The sequence below is a fragment of the Choloepus didactylus genome, chromosome 2 (assembly GCF_015220235.1).
Source record: "Choloepus didactylus isolate mChoDid1 chromosome 2, mChoDid1.pri, whole genome shotgun sequence".
In the NCBI taxonomy this organism is placed as follows: Eukaryota; Metazoa; Chordata; class Mammalia; order Pilosa; family Megalonychidae; genus Choloepus; species Choloepus didactylus.
Window position 1 is genome coordinate 168,997,456 of NC_051308.1, and position 17,981 is coordinate 169,015,436.

Consider the following 17,981-nt stretch of genomic DNA (forward strand, 5'->3'; position numbering starts at 1 on the left):
AGTTGGAGATGTGAGAGCAAAAAGCTTTTTATTGATGAGGTGCTTGACCAGTACGGAATTTGGAAACCACTGCCGTAATGTTGAATTTCATGCTGGAAGCCTTTGCTCATGCTATTTCCTCTACCTGGAGCTGTCTTCACCTCATTTTTGCCTGGATCATTCCAACCTATCCTTCACTTCTTTGTTTTAACATCACTTCCTCAGAGGAATCTTCCTTGGCATTCTCAATCTAAATTATGTTCTATGTTACTGTGCCAGTTTGACTGTATTGTGTACCCCAAACGCCATTATCTTTGATGTAGTCTTGTGGGGCAGATGTTTGGTGCTGATTAGATTTGCTTGGAATGTGCCTCACCCAGCTGTGGGTGATGACTCTGATGAGATATTCCCATGAAGGCATGGCACCACCCATTCAGGGTGGGACTTGATCAGTGGAGCCATATAAATGAGCTAACTCAAAGAGAAGGCACTCAGTGCAGCTGTGACTGATGTTTTGAAGAGGAGCAAGCTTGCTAGAGAGGAACGTCCTGGGAGAAAGCCATTTTGAAACCAGAACTTTGGAGCAGGTGCCAGCCACATGCCTTCCCAGCTAACAGAGGTTTTCTGGACGCCATTGGCCATCCTCCAGTGAAGGTACCCGATTACTGATGTGTTTGTTACCTTGGACACTTTATGGCCTTAAGACTGTAACTGTGTAGCCAAATAAACCCCCTTTTTATAAAAGCCAATCCATCTCTGGTGTTTTGCATTCTGCAGCATTAGCAAACTAGAACAGCTACCCTCTCCCAAGATGCTATGTTCTTTTTCTTCCCATAGGACTGAGAACAACTTAATAATTACCTATTTGTTTGGTTAATTCTGCCTCCCATGTGAAATGGTAAATACCATGAGAACATGGACCATGTTGTTTTATTTCTCTGTTTTAACCAATAACCTCCAACAATGACTAGAATATAATAACCTCAATAAGTATTTGCTGAATAAACGTTGAATCGTTGTTGAATAAGTAGAAATAGATAAGAAAAGGAAAAGGAGGGAAAACGAAGTTTTGTCCATTGTCAAAAACATCTCATAAATATTTAGTTAATTAATTTGTGTGTCATTTACTTTGCATGTAGATTGCTCTACAATCTACGTCAGTTGGTAGATTGAGTTGAGGAACAAAGTTATAAACAGGAATTCTAATAGGGGGTTTACTGAAGATAGCTTGGGAACATTTTTTTTTTGGTAAGCTGATTAGCTGGAAACTAGCAAAGGTCAGATTGAACATTATGTCCTTGAGCAGGGCAAGTGGGGTATCAAAGAAAACAATTTCAATTGTTTATATATTTTCCAGAAATCCTTGAGAGTTTAGCTGTGGCTCATACATGACAGATTATCTCTATGTAATGTCTGACAGTGTCCTTCCATCAGCATTCTGTCCTTACTCAGGCCAGATCTGTGCCACTTCCCTCAGTGAAATTTCTAGGTAATAAGATCAGAGACCCAGCTGTCAGATTCTTAGCTGTGCAAAATACTATCTGTTATTTCTCTTGGATTTCTGTAAGATTAACCTGTGATGAGCATATACTTCATTGTGGGTGGGAAAAAAAAAAACAGTTCTAGAGGTTAGTTGATAAATTGAACCTGGTATAATTAAGTAAAATTTTCTTCTGCACAGATTCAGCACAATATTTTCCATTGCTTTTAGTGCTAGTAGTCTTATGTTTGGCTGCTATCTCTGTAGAAGAGGCATACTCTGAAATCGGTACAGTGTTGGGAGACTCTTGTGACGATTTTATCTAAGAAACCCAGAATTTACCTTTAGGCCCTTGAATCTCTGAATGTCATGTCTTTCTCTGTAATTCAAACATGCCTAAGTTCCAAGTTCCCCAAAGTCAGGGTCATCACTGAGGAAATTAGGGTGGGTAAAAGATTTTACAGGCTTTCACTATGGGACCCACTATTTTAATTCAGGTGAAATTTTATTGTAATGAATATCTGTGTCAGTCTGGTTATCAGAGAGAAGGGAAAGAAATGTTATATATAAAACCTCATGCATCCATAAAGGGGTGTATTCACTGAGGTATCGAGATTTTTTCTTGTATTTAAAATTTTTGAATACAATGGTTTTTTAAAAAAATTGTGGGCCAAGTTTAGATTCTTTTGACCTTTGCTATTAATGATTAAAATCAGTGGGACTTTTGTTTTTCCTTTTCCTTTTCTCTAAACTATAGTCTTTAACTTATAGATAGGAATTCAATATTAAATATTTTAGCCAAAAATACTCTTTTGAGGGTTATATTTTTCAACCTTTTAAATGCAATTGTAGTAACATACAATTAATGACAATCATGCTTTATGTAATATGAATTATATTTTCATTTTGGTCTTTAGTATAATTTCTATGACAAGTTCATTTTTCCTGTTAAACTCATTTAATACTTCTACATGAGGAACATGTATTCCTTTTCTCCATTCTGGCTATCTTTTGCTCTTTAGGTAGTCTTTTCAGGGCTAGAAGAGTCTTAAGAACGATAATTACCCTATGTCTAACTAAAAGTTCCCATTTTATTCCTAAGGCTGTTTTTTGAAAGGCTCATTCAGAGACTTCATATAAAGAAAATAGAGATCAGGCCCATTTTATTTCCTTCTCATTGTCATTGTTAATCTTTCAACATCATCATCATTAAATAAAATGTGTAAGTGTCTTTGTGCCCAGTGGAATCACATGGGTCTTAAAACTATTTGATTTCCTGTGGTCTTTCTCACTGATGGCTCCAAGAATAACGAGAAATTTAGGCACAAATCACTGCAAATCTGTCTTTATAAATTATCATTAATTGGATACAGCCCTGACACTCTCTTTAGATGTCCTCAGAATCAGAACTATAGCTAAGGATTGGATTCAGACCTAGCTCTCTGGGATCATATAGTCTAAAACTTGACTTATGTGGGTATAGCAACAGAAACATACATAGCCCATAGGATACATATGACTGGTAGGTGTGTTACTTTAGATATGTACTATTTTTTTCCCCCAAGTGTGAACCAACATCACAAAAGATATTTTACCTGAAAATCTAGATTTCTGACTCCTCCTGAAAAATCAGAATCCTTACAACCTGGGGTCTCCATTCCCACAAGGCAAACTGCAGCTGTGCAGTGATAGATACAAGTCCTCTCGTTTCCTCATGGTGCCTACCCCACACTCCGGTATGACTTATATGTTTATACTGTTTGTGCCATTTATATTGCCTTCCTGGCACCTATAGGCATTCTTTGTGCAACCCTTGAATAAAATTATGCAGTCAGTGTGGGCTATGCAGGAAATACCGACCTGGAAGCCCAGGGCCTGGGCAGTTGTGACCTTAATGTCCCTGAGTCTCAAATTTTCTCATTTGTTCAGTGCGACTGAATAAACCTCTTTTGATGAGCTCCTATGGTTGTTGTGACATTCAATTGAGATTATGTATGTAAAAACACTTTGAAGTGTTGCAAATATAAAGACATTGATCGTATCTATGTACGAAAAATATAATTAGTCAACTAAAAATTTGAGTGCCAACTGTGGAGAATAATACTGATTCTGGAAGAAACGAGTAGGAAGAGAGAGAAGGGGGCCGGGGGGGGGGGGGGAGATTGAGAGATTGATTCTGCTCTGAACAGAAATACTGTGTTTCATAGGATGCTGGTGTCATGGGAAGAACCTGGGAGTGAGTTAAAAGGCTGCACTGAAGTCCGTGAAGCTGTGGACAAGTTATTACACTTCCATGAGCCCTATTTTCTCATCTCTAAAATGTGGAAAACAGGACTTGCCCTCCAAATTCACAGGTTTGTGGTCAGGATCAAATGAAATAAAAGTATGTGAAAGTAATGAATAAACTGTAAAACATTATTCTAATATAGGCAATAATTATCACCTAGTGATGAAATGCTAACACATAAAATAGGCTAAGAATATTTACAAAACCCAATATTTACACACCTTAAAAGTTTGAAAAGGTGACAGTAGTTTTGAATGAAACCAGAGGCGCCTTTTGGAAGAAGAAAATCCTGAATGAGCCTCATTTCTGGTCTTAGCTGGAGAATGGGCCTATTTTCTATTTGTGTTTTATTTCTGATGCACCTCTATTGTGAGAGGAATCAGATATTTCACACATTCTTCAGATTACTTACTTCAAAATATATTATATAAAGGGTACAAAAATAACATGATTATTTTGTGACTAAATATCTCAGAATATTTATTAGACCTGAAAGGAATCTTTGAGATGATATTTTACAAACCAGAAAACCGAAGAACAGAGGAATTAAGTGACTTGTCTGATTTCTCAGAGCTATGAAGTTGCAGGACCGGAACTCATGGTTTCTGCTACACCACATTGGTGCTGGGGCAACTTCTGGCTGGACCATTGCTGAATTCAATTGCTGCAGGTTTAGACACTTTGGTTTGGGAACTGGGCTTGGCACAGTTGGGGGAAAGTTGTTCAGAAGATCGCTGCGATTTAAGAAGTGGGTTTTGGAGAAACCTCAGCTCCAGCAAAGGAAAAACGATTTTGCGTCCTCCCCCCACAATGGCGCGCGCTGAAAACTCCCTCCCCGGCCCTACCTCTTGGCAATTGCTTGATATCTCGGCTGTTACCTTTATTTTCCCAGACAGGTCATACATTTTTACCTGCCCTTGTAGTTCTGGGGCACGGGCTGGATTCCTTCTCATCTCTTATCAGCACGCAAGAAGAGAACTCCTACTTCAGGAAAATGAAAATTCTCCAAAGGCAAATCCTCAATCAGAGCGAGAAAGAATGAGGGCCAGGGAACAGTTTCTACTGGAGACCAAGTAAACATCCCTCCCCCTCCTAGTTCCTCCAACACCTGAGAGAACTTTTTTTTCCTCTTTTCCCACAACCCCAGGGACCTGCCCGGAGCCATCATTATTAAGTGCTTTCCGGCGATAACTAGGTCATTTTTCCAGGTGTCTGTCGATGGGCTGCCTCCGGAATTTAATTTCTCTCCCCACCATCAGCCTCCAGTTCCCCTCTCCCCTCTTCCCTTCTCGGTGAGGGTGGGGCGGAGGCATTCGCGCGCCTTGGGGCTCCTCGCCTGCTTGGCATTCGCGCTTGCAGCCTGGGAGGAGGATGCGGAAGAAGACAGCGGAGGGGCTGGGTAGCCAAGGCTGGTGTGGTACCTGGTCCTCTCGCAGGTGGCCAGAGTTCTGTTGGCCTATGGAGACGCGTGCCTTTCGCGGGTCTACCCCACCTCCCTTATCACGTTCCGTCTCTGGAGGCGGGGGGGGGGGGCATCTAAGGCCCCGAGGTACGCTGGCAGAATGCGGGCTGCAGGATTCTCCTCCCTGGCCCGGAAGACCGAGGTCTCCCTGCTCCCCTCCTCAGCTCCTGGTCGCCGCCACCTTCCTAGCAGCGATTGCTGTATGACGGCGCCGTCACTGTTTGGATTGGAGCTGGCGGCACAGACGGGACACAGGGGGTGCGGGAGTGGGGGAGGGAGGGTGTGGGAAAGGGGGAGGTCAGCGCTGGGCGGGCGCTCCTGGGACCCAGCGCTGCCCCCTCCAGCAGCAGGAGCAGCACAGCAGCACCACCAGCAGCCGCCGCAGCCACAGCGGCCACATCAGCGCCAGCTAGCCGGAGACTAGCAGCTCCGCGTGGCAGAAAGCGGAGGGGCGGAGGCGCTCGCCGGAGCCGAGCCGAGCGCGCAGCCGGGCCGCTGCCGCCGCCTCACAGATGCCATCACGGCAACAAAGAGCTCGCTGAGCTGAGAGCGACGACGAGAGCTCGCCTGGAAGCCACGGCGTCGACTCCCGGAGCTAGGTTGCAGCCGGAGGAAGCGCGTGGGAGCTCTGGGGAAGGGGAGGGGACAGAAGATGGCCAGAAAGAGAGAGTCCGCCGGCATCAAGGGTGAGTCCCGCTCCTTTTCACCTCACCCCATCCCACCTCCAGCCCGCGGTCCTATCCTCCGGCCGTCTTGTTTACATCTAGGCTTGGCCAAGTGGAAGGCTGCCTGCCGAGACAGAGTTTCTCTTCTCCGGGAGGGATGGGGGCGGGAGGAGGGGGGTAGAACCTCAGCAGTGCTGCGCCTCCCTTTTCCTCCGGGGACACTCTGACATGAGTTTGTCCCTTTTATGTAACCTAGGGAAACCTGAGGATTCTTGTCTTCCACTCTATCCCTTTCCCTACTCCTAGAGCTTGGATAGCTGTTGGACCTCTTTCCCTTCAGGGCAATGGGGAGAGAAGCGACACTTGGCTACTGCGCACGCTAGGAAATCGAGCATCTCATCCTCAGAACTGAGCTGTGTGTGTGGAAAGAGAGAGCGAGAGAGCAAGGGGGAGAGAGAGATTTCATGATCTCTTCTGCCCCCCTCCTTCCGCCTCACCCCTTTATTTCTGGGGTGACAAGTTCTGCATCCATGTCCCTAATCTCCATCCTCCGGAGTATATTGGAACTGTCTGGCTCTTCTATTCCCTGATGGCCAAGGGGTCTGGCTACCCTCCGGGTCCCTGCAGGCTGTTCCCCTCTTCCCGAGTTGTCGAGGCGGGCAGTGACTCCAGTTGAGCCGTCACCCTGTTGCTCCTTTCGAACCAATGCTTATAAAGTTGAAAAGTTCAGAGTGGGGTGGCGGGGAGAAGCGATGGTAGGGAAGAAAGAAGGAAGAGCTTGTTGCTGGGTTGACTTTAAGCATCCTGCCGCGGACCAGGACAGGACCCAGGAGGGAGTCTTCTAGACGGCATCTTGCCATGGGATGTCCCCGGGACTCGCAGAGCTCGAGGTGCAGGTGCACCAGGCTCCAGCGTTCGCGGCGCCCACTGGTCTGCTCCCTTGTGCTCCGGTGCTTTCGCAGTGCCGAAGAGGTTGTCTGCAGCACTGCGGAGAGGTGGAAGCTGGCTCGACACCATGCCGGATGAGGAAGGCTGGGCGCGGGCGAACTGGACCTGGGGGTGTTGGAGAGGAGGAAGGGGAGGTGTTTGAGTTGATTTTCAACCCAATGGAGCTGATGCTACAGGAGGCGGAGACTAATTGCATGGTGGGGTTATATAAAATAGAACCTTGACTCTGAGACTGGGGGGAGGTGGGGCGTGTTACTGGATATATTGGCTTGGTCTACAGCAGAGCGCTTGGCTCTGACATACTTCTTGCTTTTTCCCCAAGTCTTGCTTGTGAGAGCTTAGCTTTACTCTAGAGGTCACTAGGGGGACACAACTTTATCTTGGTGCTTCAGCCCTGCTTTTTAATTGCTCCGGAGGTCTCAAATCACTTATTGGAAAGGGTTTAAAACAATGATATTTAATCCTTTAAAAGATGTTACTACAAAACACCCAAGATATTTTATTTGGAATTATAACATGTATAACAATCTTTTATAAATGAGTTGCCTTAAAAATATTATAGTCCCTTTAAAATAAAAGGCCCTACACCTCTGATTTTCTTCCCTAATGGATTAGAACATCTGTAGAGGTAGGAGGGTAAAGAAAGAATGCGAATATATTCATCTATAAGCAGTTTCTTCTTCTTAGTATAATATCAAAGAATTAATCTAATCCCAGACTGACAAGGTGCATTGACTGCACTTTTGTTTTGCTCCTTTTTAAATGGAACCATATGGCACAATGAGCAACACAGAGGGGTTGGTTTTCAGCACTGCTGATGTGGCTATCCATTGGCAGGAATACATTTCTTACCCACTCCAAACATTGCAGATTGTAAATGGTCCATGAAGAATGGAGAAAATTTTACAGTTTTATTGTCTAGGCTAGCTGGCGACAATTTTACCCTTGATATTAATATCTTGATATTAGCAGAAAAAGATACAAAGGAGATCAAATTAATAAGTGAGCTAGTATAAGAGATCTGGTGATAAAATAGATGCCAACCCTCTAGCCCCTCCAACCCAAGAAATTGTTCTTTTGTGTCCCAAGATGAGATTGTGCATATTTTCTTAAATAAGTTTAATTTGATAGTGAAATAACTGAAAAATAGTAGTGGAGTTTTGTCATTGTTAACAGTTCCTCTGGAAGGGTTAATAATCAAGCTTTCCTAGGACACAAGATATTTGATTGTAGTTCTTTACAAAAGAACTACTAATTTCTCTCTCTACTTATTTTGAGATCTTTTTTCTTTAAGCCCATTAAAAATATTCCTGAAAAGGAAAGATACTAAGATAAGCTATCTTTAAGGAAAGATAGTCTCACTTTAACAAAGCAGGATTTAGATGTTATATTTTATAAATGACAGAAGGAAAACCAGGGAGTTATAATCCATTGACTTGCCTCAGTGTTGCTTTTTAAAAGAAAGGCTCTTCAAAGGATCTGACTGCAGGCTTGCTGAACTGCTCTCAGCTATCTGATTCTAAGCTACAACCAACTAGACTGGAACTACCTGGTAGAAAACAAAATTGCTAGACTTTTATAAATTTTATTTTTGGCAGGCTGCTGAGGTGAACTTTGTTGGATAAAAAGCTCTAGGTTTAGCAATATTCCATGCTGTGTTGGTTGTCCTCCTTATGTGAGCTGCCTCTCTGCTTAGCTACACTGCATGCCGGAAGAGATCATTCGTTGGAGCTTGTGACAGGCAAGTTTCTTATTGGCTTCCGAAGTCCTAGCAATAGAGACTACATATCTAGAATAGATAGAAACTGGGAAAAGGGAAATGCAGTTTTTTAACATTGATGGAAGAATAAGATGAGTTGGCAGTATTTCCCAAGGGCTCCTAGCATTCATTTGTGACACTTCATCAAAGGACAACTTTTCAATAAGACAAATGGAATCTATCAATTAAATACTTATAGTAGCTTTAATGAAAACATGCTGTCATCCATGAGCAACAAAAATCTTTAAACACAGGTTAATTGCATTGGTTATAGTGATACTAATACCCTCCTACTTTTCCAATATTAGTACAAGGATTTCTTACTCAATTACTTTAAGCTTAAAGGTGATGTTATGCTTGGATTCATCTTTTCACTCACTCACTCATTCATTCAGCACATATTGAGCACCAAATATGTACCAGGTTATATGCAAAACACTAGAGATACAATGATGAACATGATAGACAATGAAGAGTACATTCGGTAGGAGCCTGGAAGGGGCAGGCAAACAAATGAACAAGAAATTTCACATAGTGATTAATACCATGGATAAAATAAAATAGGATCATGTGCTAGAAAATGATTGTTATGTTATTTTAGATTGTTTGAAGAGGTGGCATTTGAGATGGGAACCATATGAAGAATAATCTGCATGCCAAGAACTGGAACATAGCATTGCAGGCCTAAGGCAGGATGAGATTGCAGCTCAGCTTGGTCAAAGGCAGAGGCCAGGCTGGGTTGTCTGGAGTGCAACGTGTGAGGTAGAGACATGTAGGGAGAGGCCAGATCTTGTTGGTCATAAAAAGGAGTGTAGATTTTCTTGTAAGTACAATGGGAGGCCATTGGCTATTCGTTAAATGTTTGGTGTTACACTTCTTATCTGTGAGGATGATTTCAGGTAGAGTAGCTTTCCTACATCAGTTCCCTTTACCAAGTGGAGTGATTCAATGGACTGTACTTTTCTTCAAGGTTTAGTTGTACTCAAACATCCCTTTTCCCTGTTCACCAAAATGCCTAAAATATTTTGAGCTGAGAAGTTGATAGCTTCTTCAGGAGTCTCTGCTTAAAAAGCAAATAATTCTAGAAAGAATGAAGGCTAATTCAAAATTTTAGGAAAGATTATCAGGTTAATTACCTATCAAGCCCCCCAAAGCAAATAAAGTCTCAGAAAAACATTTTGTAATGGTAGAGCTGCAGATTGTGAAAGGTCTGGAACAAGACCTGCAGTAGATGGAATGTAGAAGGCAGCATGAGGAGCTCCTAGGTAACAGAAAGGGGATCATGAAAGAAGTGTGGTGATGGGGAAGGGGACATGGGAAAGCCTCTAACACAACATCAGCCAATTCATGATTTTGCCAAGAGAAGTGGAATCCTGGTACCTTTATGTTTTTGACTGATCTATTGCTTGTGAAGAATTTCTAACAATAAAAGCAAATGGGCTTTTAAAAGATCTCTTTGGTTTTACTTAATCATTATTAGGTTGTTCATATGGATTACAGACTTCACAGATGAGAATAACATGAAAGAATAAATGATAGAAACTGCTGTTTTTAGAGGTAGCTGCTTTATAGCAGTTAGCAAGGAAATTATACTTTTGGGTCTCAGATCTTAGTGTGGAAATATTAGCAAGGGGAAAATGGGGTCTGTTAGATGACTTTCTTCCCCTCAAGCATTTGTGATTAGAAGGTGTCATGATATTTATGGTAGACATGAATAATTTTGGTTATTTTAAAACTCTCCACTGTGTACTCCCTTACCCAAACTGCCTGCATCTTCGCCAAGGATTAATAATGAAAATTATACTAAGAATTCCTGTAGCTTCAGGGTTTTGTTCATTCCTCTTTCTCTGTACACAATGAGTTGGTGCTCCAGGTGTCTCTTTTAAGGCTAGCAAGGTTGGTAGTAGCTCAGAGATTATGTAACTAAGAATGGGATCTGTCCCCTAGTGATACTGTAACACAATGTGATTATGACATCAGCTTTTTTCACAGTAGAGAATCATAGCATGCTAGAGTTGGAAAGAAGGCTCAGTGTCTATAGAGTTATTGGAGGAATGATACAGTAAAAGGTGAGTGATAATGCCAAATGTGAATAATCTATGTCCATAAGGAATTTAGTCAAGTTCATTGTTTGGAAATATATATTCTATATAAGGTAAGAAATTATATATGTATAAAATAGAACTCAGTTCCCAATTTATATTCAGGCTATTATTTATACATGTTGACATTTGCATTTTACATATGAAGAAATTGAAACACAAAAACATTATGTGCTCTCTTGAGGTCTAAGAGTAAATTATGTACTGTGGATAGAGGCACACACAAGCCCAGTGACTTTTTCCTTTGTCTACATCCAATATTTTGATATCTGTTTTCTTTCATCAAGGTCTATCAAGTCTAAATTAGAAATATAGATTATCAACTTTTTTCCCTACCAAATCAAGAGGATGATATATCTTCTTATGCTTTTCCCAGATGTGTCATAACTTTCTTGTTTGTGATGACTTTCAAAATTAGAAATATATTACTGACCCAAAGTAGGCTAACTGCTCGCAGATGCTGAGGTGATACTGTATAAAGGTGATCGGGCTCTCCAGAGATGAGGAGGCAAGACAGATGAACAAATGTTCTCACCTTTTGAAGTAATGTAGGTAGAGAAAGATACATCTGGATCAAACTCTGAGGTAGATTATTTTGCAATTCATATGGTAAGCCATTTGACTGTGTTGGTAGCCAGCCTCCAAGACAGCCTTCAATGTTCCTTACCTCCTAGTATTCATACCTTTGTGTACTCCCCTCCCATACTGAATCACGGCTGACCTCTGTGGCCAATAGAGGGCAGCAGAAGGCTAGCTCATTCAGAGAAGGCAATGCAGCTTCTGCCCTGCTCTCCTTTACCCTTTGCTTTCTTATATTTCCCACTGTTGGGGAAGCCAGGAGATACATTGTGAAAACACTCAAGTGTCCATATAGAGAAATCCATGTGGGGAAGAACTGATGCCTGTGACTAACAGCCGGCACCATCTTGCTAGCCATGTGAATGACCTGATCTACGCTGGAAGTGGATCCTCCAGTCCAGTTAAGCCTTCAGATGTCTGTAGCCCCAGGCAACAGCTGACTGAGCTTCACGAGAAACCCTGATCCAGAACTGCCCATTCAAGCTGCTGCTAGATTCGAGAATCACAGAAACTTTAAGAGATAATAAGTGCTTCTTATTGTCTTAAGCCATTAAATTTTGGGGGGTAATTTGTTATGCAGCATTGGATAATGAATACATTATTTTTGTACTGACGTGTAAATACTAGGAGACTGGTTACTGAGAAACAAGATAAAATTAGAAATATTGTAGCAGGAGGAAGTAAATATATGTAAAAAAAAATGTGTTTTTAAATGCCATTATAATGGGATAAATCTACTTATTTATGCAGTTACTATAGGGTTTCTGTCTATACCTCATTTGCCACTTGCCGGTACCTGAGAATAAAAGGAACACTCTAATTCACAATATTTCTTACTACTATCAACATTAGCCTTAATTCCTAGCCCTCTTTCCTGGTTTAGTGATTTGAGCTGAAAATCTGAAAGAAAACCTGAAGTTTCCTTTTCCTGTTTCCCTTCAGTTTTTTTGTTTTTTTTTTTTTAGCAGCTTATTTCCTCCTCTTTTCCTTTTTGGCTCCCATCTTAGCTCCTCTGGTTCACTTAGGTTAGAAGATACCTTCCAAACAGAAGTACCACCAAACTAAAAATCAAAGAGATAAAACACAAAAGCCCTAAAATCTCAACAGCCCAAGACTTCACAGCCCCCAAGTGAAGACAGAAAGTTCCTTAATAGCTAACATTTTCAAATAAAACCTCTTCAATTATATTTTAACTCCTCCCTAGCAAGGAGTCCAATCCTCCTCCCAGTCCAGCTATTGCTTTCATGTATAACCTGAAGAGTGAGCAAAAAGATAAAGAAAAAGTCTACCATACCTTCTGCTTCTGGGTGGGATATTAGTTGATTTCATTTCACTCATTCATTCCTTCAGCAAATACTGATTGAAAATTTACTCTGTGCTAGCCATGATTCTGTGCTTAATATACATCAGAGAACAAAATGGAGCCTTCATGAAGTTTCCATTCTAGATAGGGAAGACAGTGAACAGGGAACATAAATAAATTGTCAATATTAAAAATCAAAAACTAATGTGAGAAGAAAAAGTCGAGCATGGTGAGGGGGTTCTGGAGTCTTGGCAGATGGGATGATGGGGAAAGTCTAGCTGTAAGTATTAACAATGTGGTTACAGTAGACCTCATTGAAAAGATAATATTGAAGGAGTTAAGGTAGTTATCTATGGAAGAGGAAGAACCTTCCAGAAAGAGAGAAAAGCCAGTGCAAAGACCTTAAGGTAGAGTCTTCCTGGCATGTTTGATGAACAGAAAGGAGGCCAGTGAAGATAGAAATTGGAAGGAGGTCAGAAAGATGAGGGAGGGCCAGGTCATGCTGGGTCTTTTGGACACTTTGAAGGACTTTGACTTTTACCCTGGGTTAACTGGGCACTATTGCAGGTTTTGACAGAGGAGTAATATCATCTGACAAGTTTTAAAAGAATCATTGTAGCTACTGTGATGAGAATATCCTTAGGGACTAAGATAGAAGCTGGGAAACCAGTAAGGAGTCATTTGCAGTAATTCATTTGAGAGATGATAGTGGCCTCTATCAGGGTGGTAGCAGTGGAGGGCATGAGAAATGAAAAGATTCGAAATATATTTTGAAGGTGGAGCTAACATGATTTCTTGAGCCAGCATGATGCGGAGTGTGATAAGAGATAGGAGTCATGAATGACTCCACTGATCTTGACCTGACTAACAGGATGGAGATATCACCGACTAATATTGGAGGATTGTGGATGGAGCACATATGGGAGGAAATGTCAGAAGTTCAGTATGACATATTTGGGTTTAAAATATTTATTTGATATCAAAGTAGAGATGACAAGTAGAATGTTGGAAATATGAGTCTGGAGTTTGGGAGAGAGGCCTGGGCTGAAGATATGAATTTAGTAGTTATCAGCACCTAAGTGGTACTTAAAACCATAGACAGATTGAGATACCTAGGGGGTGAGTGCAAACTGAGAGAAGAGCTATGAGCTCTGGGTTTCTCCATTACTAAGAGATAGGGGAGAAGAGGAGGAAACATTAAAGGAGGTTGGAAAGGAGCAACTTGTAAGTAGAGGGAATTAAAGAGAATGTGGTATCCTTGAGCCAAGGGAAAAAGTGTATAAGGAGGGGAAGAATGAGCAGCTGTGCCTAATGCTGCTGATAGGTCAAGTAAGATGAAAGCTGAGAAATGACCACCGAATTTATTCATGTTAAGGTCACTGATGACCTTGACAAGGAGAATTTTGGTACAGTGGGGACAGTGATGGTCTGAATGGAATAGGTTAGAAAAGAATGGTAGAAGAGGAATTAAAAACAGTGAGCACAGTCAACTCATTTGAAGGAATTTGCTACAAAGGGAGCTGTGGCTGGGAGTGGAGGGGGTAGAGTTAAGCAAAGGATTGTTTTTTATTGTTGTTAAGAAGGGAGAAATAATAGGGTTTGTCCGTTGTCTTCTATTTGCTTTTTGTGGGGTTTTTTTTTAGCCTTTCCCTAACTATTTTAAGTTTTGGCTGCTTTTTTATGACAGTTTCCCGAGGAGGTAAGGATGAATTAGTGTAGACTGATCTTAAAGCACTTAATTATAGTTATGTTTCACTTCTGTATTTTATTTCTTTAAATATATTATCGTTAAACTAATTAAATACAGTATTTAAAAAGGTACAAAAATGGACTTCTGAACAAAATTTTCATAAATATGTTAATATTAGATTTTGCCACAATAAGAGGAATTGCCAAGGGGAATAAAAAAGTTTGCTAGTCATTATGTAACTCGCTGTAGCAGTCTGTGCTGGTTTGAATGTATTATGTCTCCCCAAACACCATTAACTTTGATGTAATCTTGTGTGGGCAGACGTATCAGTGTTGATTAGATTGTAATTCTTGGAGTGTTTCCATGGACATGCGCCCCACCCAACTGTGGGTGATGACTCTGATTGGATAATTTCCATGGAGGTGTTACCCCACCCCTTCAGGATGGGTCTAAATTAAATCACTGGAGCCATATAAATGAGCTGACAAACAGAAGGAACCCAGTGCATCTGAGAGTGACATTTTGAAGAGGAGCTGCAGCCAAGAGGGACATTTTGAGGGGTACCCAGGAGCGGAGAGAGGAGCTGCAGATGAGAGACAGTTTGGAGACAGTTGTTGGGGGCAGACTCTTGCTCCGGAGAGGCTGAGAGTGGATGGGCACCCCAGGAGCAACTGACAGTGACATTTTTGAGGAAGTATAGCCTGGAGAGGAGCATCCTGGGAGAGAGCCATTTTGAGGCCAGAACTTTGGAGCGGGCGCCGGCCGTGTGCCTTCCCAGCTGACAGAGGTTTTCCGGACGCTGTTGGCCATTCTCCAGTGAAGGTGCCCGATTGTTGGTGACTTACCTTGGACATTTTGTGGCCTTGAGACTGTAACTGTGTAGCCAGCTGAGCCCTCTTTTGTGGAAGCCTATCCATTTCTGGTGTTTTTCATTCTGGCAGCATTAGCAAACTAGAACACAGTCCATTCTCTTAGTTGGGTAACAGAGAAGGAATTAAGGAAAAAAATTTTAAATATATTACATAGGGGCCAGCTGTCTCAACTGGGGGCAATTTTACAGTGTCTGGAGACATTTTTGGTTGTCATGAATGAGGTGTTGCTACTGGCATCTAGTGGGTAGAGGTGAGCGATGCTGCTAACCATCCTGCAATGCCCAGGACAGCCCCTCACAACAAAGAATAATCTCGCCCAAATGGTCAGCAGTGTTGAGGTTGAGAAACTCTGGGTTAGCCCTAGCCTTCCTCCATTCTTCCATAGAGAAGCTGGAAAGCGACTTCTGAAAAAAGAATCCAGAAGAATTTGCTTTACCCATCCTGTTATTTTTCTTTAGATGAGGTACAGCTTCAAACAAATAATTTGGTTTCAAAATTAAAATGACAAATATTTGTTTTCTTTACCTGTTGTTCCGGTTTCCCAATGCTGCTGTTTTGCAAAACACCACAAATGGATTGGCTTTTTTTTATTTATTTATTTTTTATTTTTTTTAATGCTTTTATTTTTTTTTCCATTTTTATTGAGATTGTTCAGATACCATACAATTATCCAAAGATCCAAAGTGTACAATCACTTGCCCCTGAGTACCCTCATACAGCTGTGCATCCAGCACACTTAATTTTTGTTCAACTTTTAGAAACTTTTCATTATTCCAGACAAGAAATAAAGTGAAAGATGAAAAAAGAAAAAAAGAAAAGGAAACTCTAATCCTCCTCTATCCCTAACCAACCCCCCTCAATTGTTGACTCCTAGTATTGATATAGCACATTTGTTACTGTTTATGAAAAAATGTTGAAAAACTGCTAACTGTAGTATATAGTTTGTAATACATATATAGTTCTTCCCTATATGCCCCTCTATTATTAACTTCTAATTGTATTGTCATACATTTGTTCTGGTTCATGGAAGCGATTTCTAGTATTTGTACAGTTGATCATGGACATTGCCCGCCATAGGATTCAGTTTTATACATTCCCATCTTTTGACCTCCAACTTTTCTTCTGGTGACATATATGACTCTGAGCTTCCCCTTTCCACCTCATTCACACACCATTCGGCACTGTTAGTTATTCTCACATCTTGCTACCAACACCCCTGTTCATTTCCAAACATTTAAGTTCATCCTAATTGAACATTCTGCTCATACTAAGCAACCACTCCCCATTCTTAAACCTCATCCTATATCTTGGTACCTTATATTTCATGTCTATGAGTTTACATATTATAATTAGTTCCTATCAGTGAGACCCTGCAATAATTGTCCTAATGTGTCTGGCTTATTTCACTCAGTATATTGCCCTCGAGGTTTTGTCATCTACCCATTTTTTTTTAATTATGGTTTTGTTCACTCACCATACATTCCATCCCAAGTAAATAATCGATGGTTCTCTGCATGGTCATACATTTATGTGTTCACCACCTTCACCAGTATCTATATAAGAGCATCTACATTTCTTCCACAAGGCAGGAGGAAGAGTCAGAGAAGGTAGAGTGGCAAAAGAAAGAGGACAAAAAAATGACAGCTAGGAAGCAGCAAAAGGAAAAATAACCTTAAATCAAAGTAGAATAAAGAATCAGACAATACCACCAATGTCAAGTGTCTGACATGCCTCCCCTATCCCCCCCTCTTACCTGCATTTACCTTGGTATATCACCTTTGTTACATTAAAGGAAGCATAATACAATGATTCTATTAGTTACAGTCTCTAGTTTATGCTGATTGCATCCCTCCCCCAATGCCTCCCCATTTTTAACACCTTGCAAGGTTGACATTTGCTTATTCTCCCTCGTAAAAGAACATATTTGTACATTTTGTCACAATTGTTGAATACTCTAGATGTCACCAAGTTACGCAGTCCCAGTCGTTATCTTTCCTCCTTTCTTGTGGTGTCTCACATACTCCCCACCTTCCTCTCTCAACTGTATTCATAGTTACCTTTGTTCAGTGTACTTACATTGTTGTGCTACCATCTCCCAAAGTTGTGTTCCAAACCACGCACTCCTGTCTTCTATCACCCTGTAGTGCTCCCTTGAGTATTTCCTGTAGGGCAGGTGTCTTGTTCACAAAGTCTCTCATTGTCTGTTTGTCAGAAAATATTTTGAACTCTCCCTCATATTTGAAGGACAGCTTTGCTGGATACAGGATTCTTGGTTGGCGGTTTTTCTCTTTCATTATCTTAAATATATCACACCACTTCCTTCTTGCCTCCATGGTTTCTGCTGAGAGATCCGCACATAGTCTTTTTAAGCTTCCTTTGTATGTAATGGATCGCTTTTCTCTTGCTGCTTTCAGGATTCTCTCTTTGTCTTTGACATTTGATAATCTGATTATTAAGTGTCTTGGCGTAGGCCTATTCATATCTCTTCTGTTTGGAGTACGCTGCGCTTCTTGGATCTGCAATTTTATGTCTTTCATAAGAGATGGGAAATTTTCATTAATTATTTCCTCTATTATTGCTTCTGCCCCCTTTCCCTTCTCTTCTTCTGGGACACCAGTGATACGTACATTATTGTACTTTGTTTCATCCTTGAGTTCCCAGAGACGTTGCTCATATTTTTTCATTCTTTTCTCCATCTGCTCCTTTGCGTGTAGGCTTTCAGGTGTTTTGTTTTCCAGTTCCTGAGTGTTTTCTTCTGTCTCTTGAGATCTGCTGTTGTATGTTTCCATTGTGTCTTTCATCTCTTGTGTTGTGCCTTTCATTTCCACAGATTCTACTAGTAGGTTTTTTGAACT

At 41.2% G+C, this 17,981-nt stretch overlaps 1 protein-coding gene across 3 annotated transcripts in view; it reads left to right on the plus strand.

Annotated features, from left to right (window-relative positions):
• The first annotated feature begins 5,527 nt into the window (after positions 1-5,527).
• The window catches only part of SLC44A5 (solute carrier family 44 member 5), a 386,861-nt gene continuing 374,407 nt past the window's right edge, over positions 5,528-17,981 (plus strand). For all 3 annotated transcript variants that reach the window (XM_037826900.1, XM_037826902.1, XM_037826901.1), the window contains exon 1: positions 5,528-5,894. In XM_037826900.1, the coding sequence (XP_037682828.1) occupies positions 5,861-5,894 (34 nt within the window). In that variant the 5' untranslated portion in view covers positions 5,528-5,860. The remainder of the gene's footprint in view (positions 5,895-17,981) is intronic.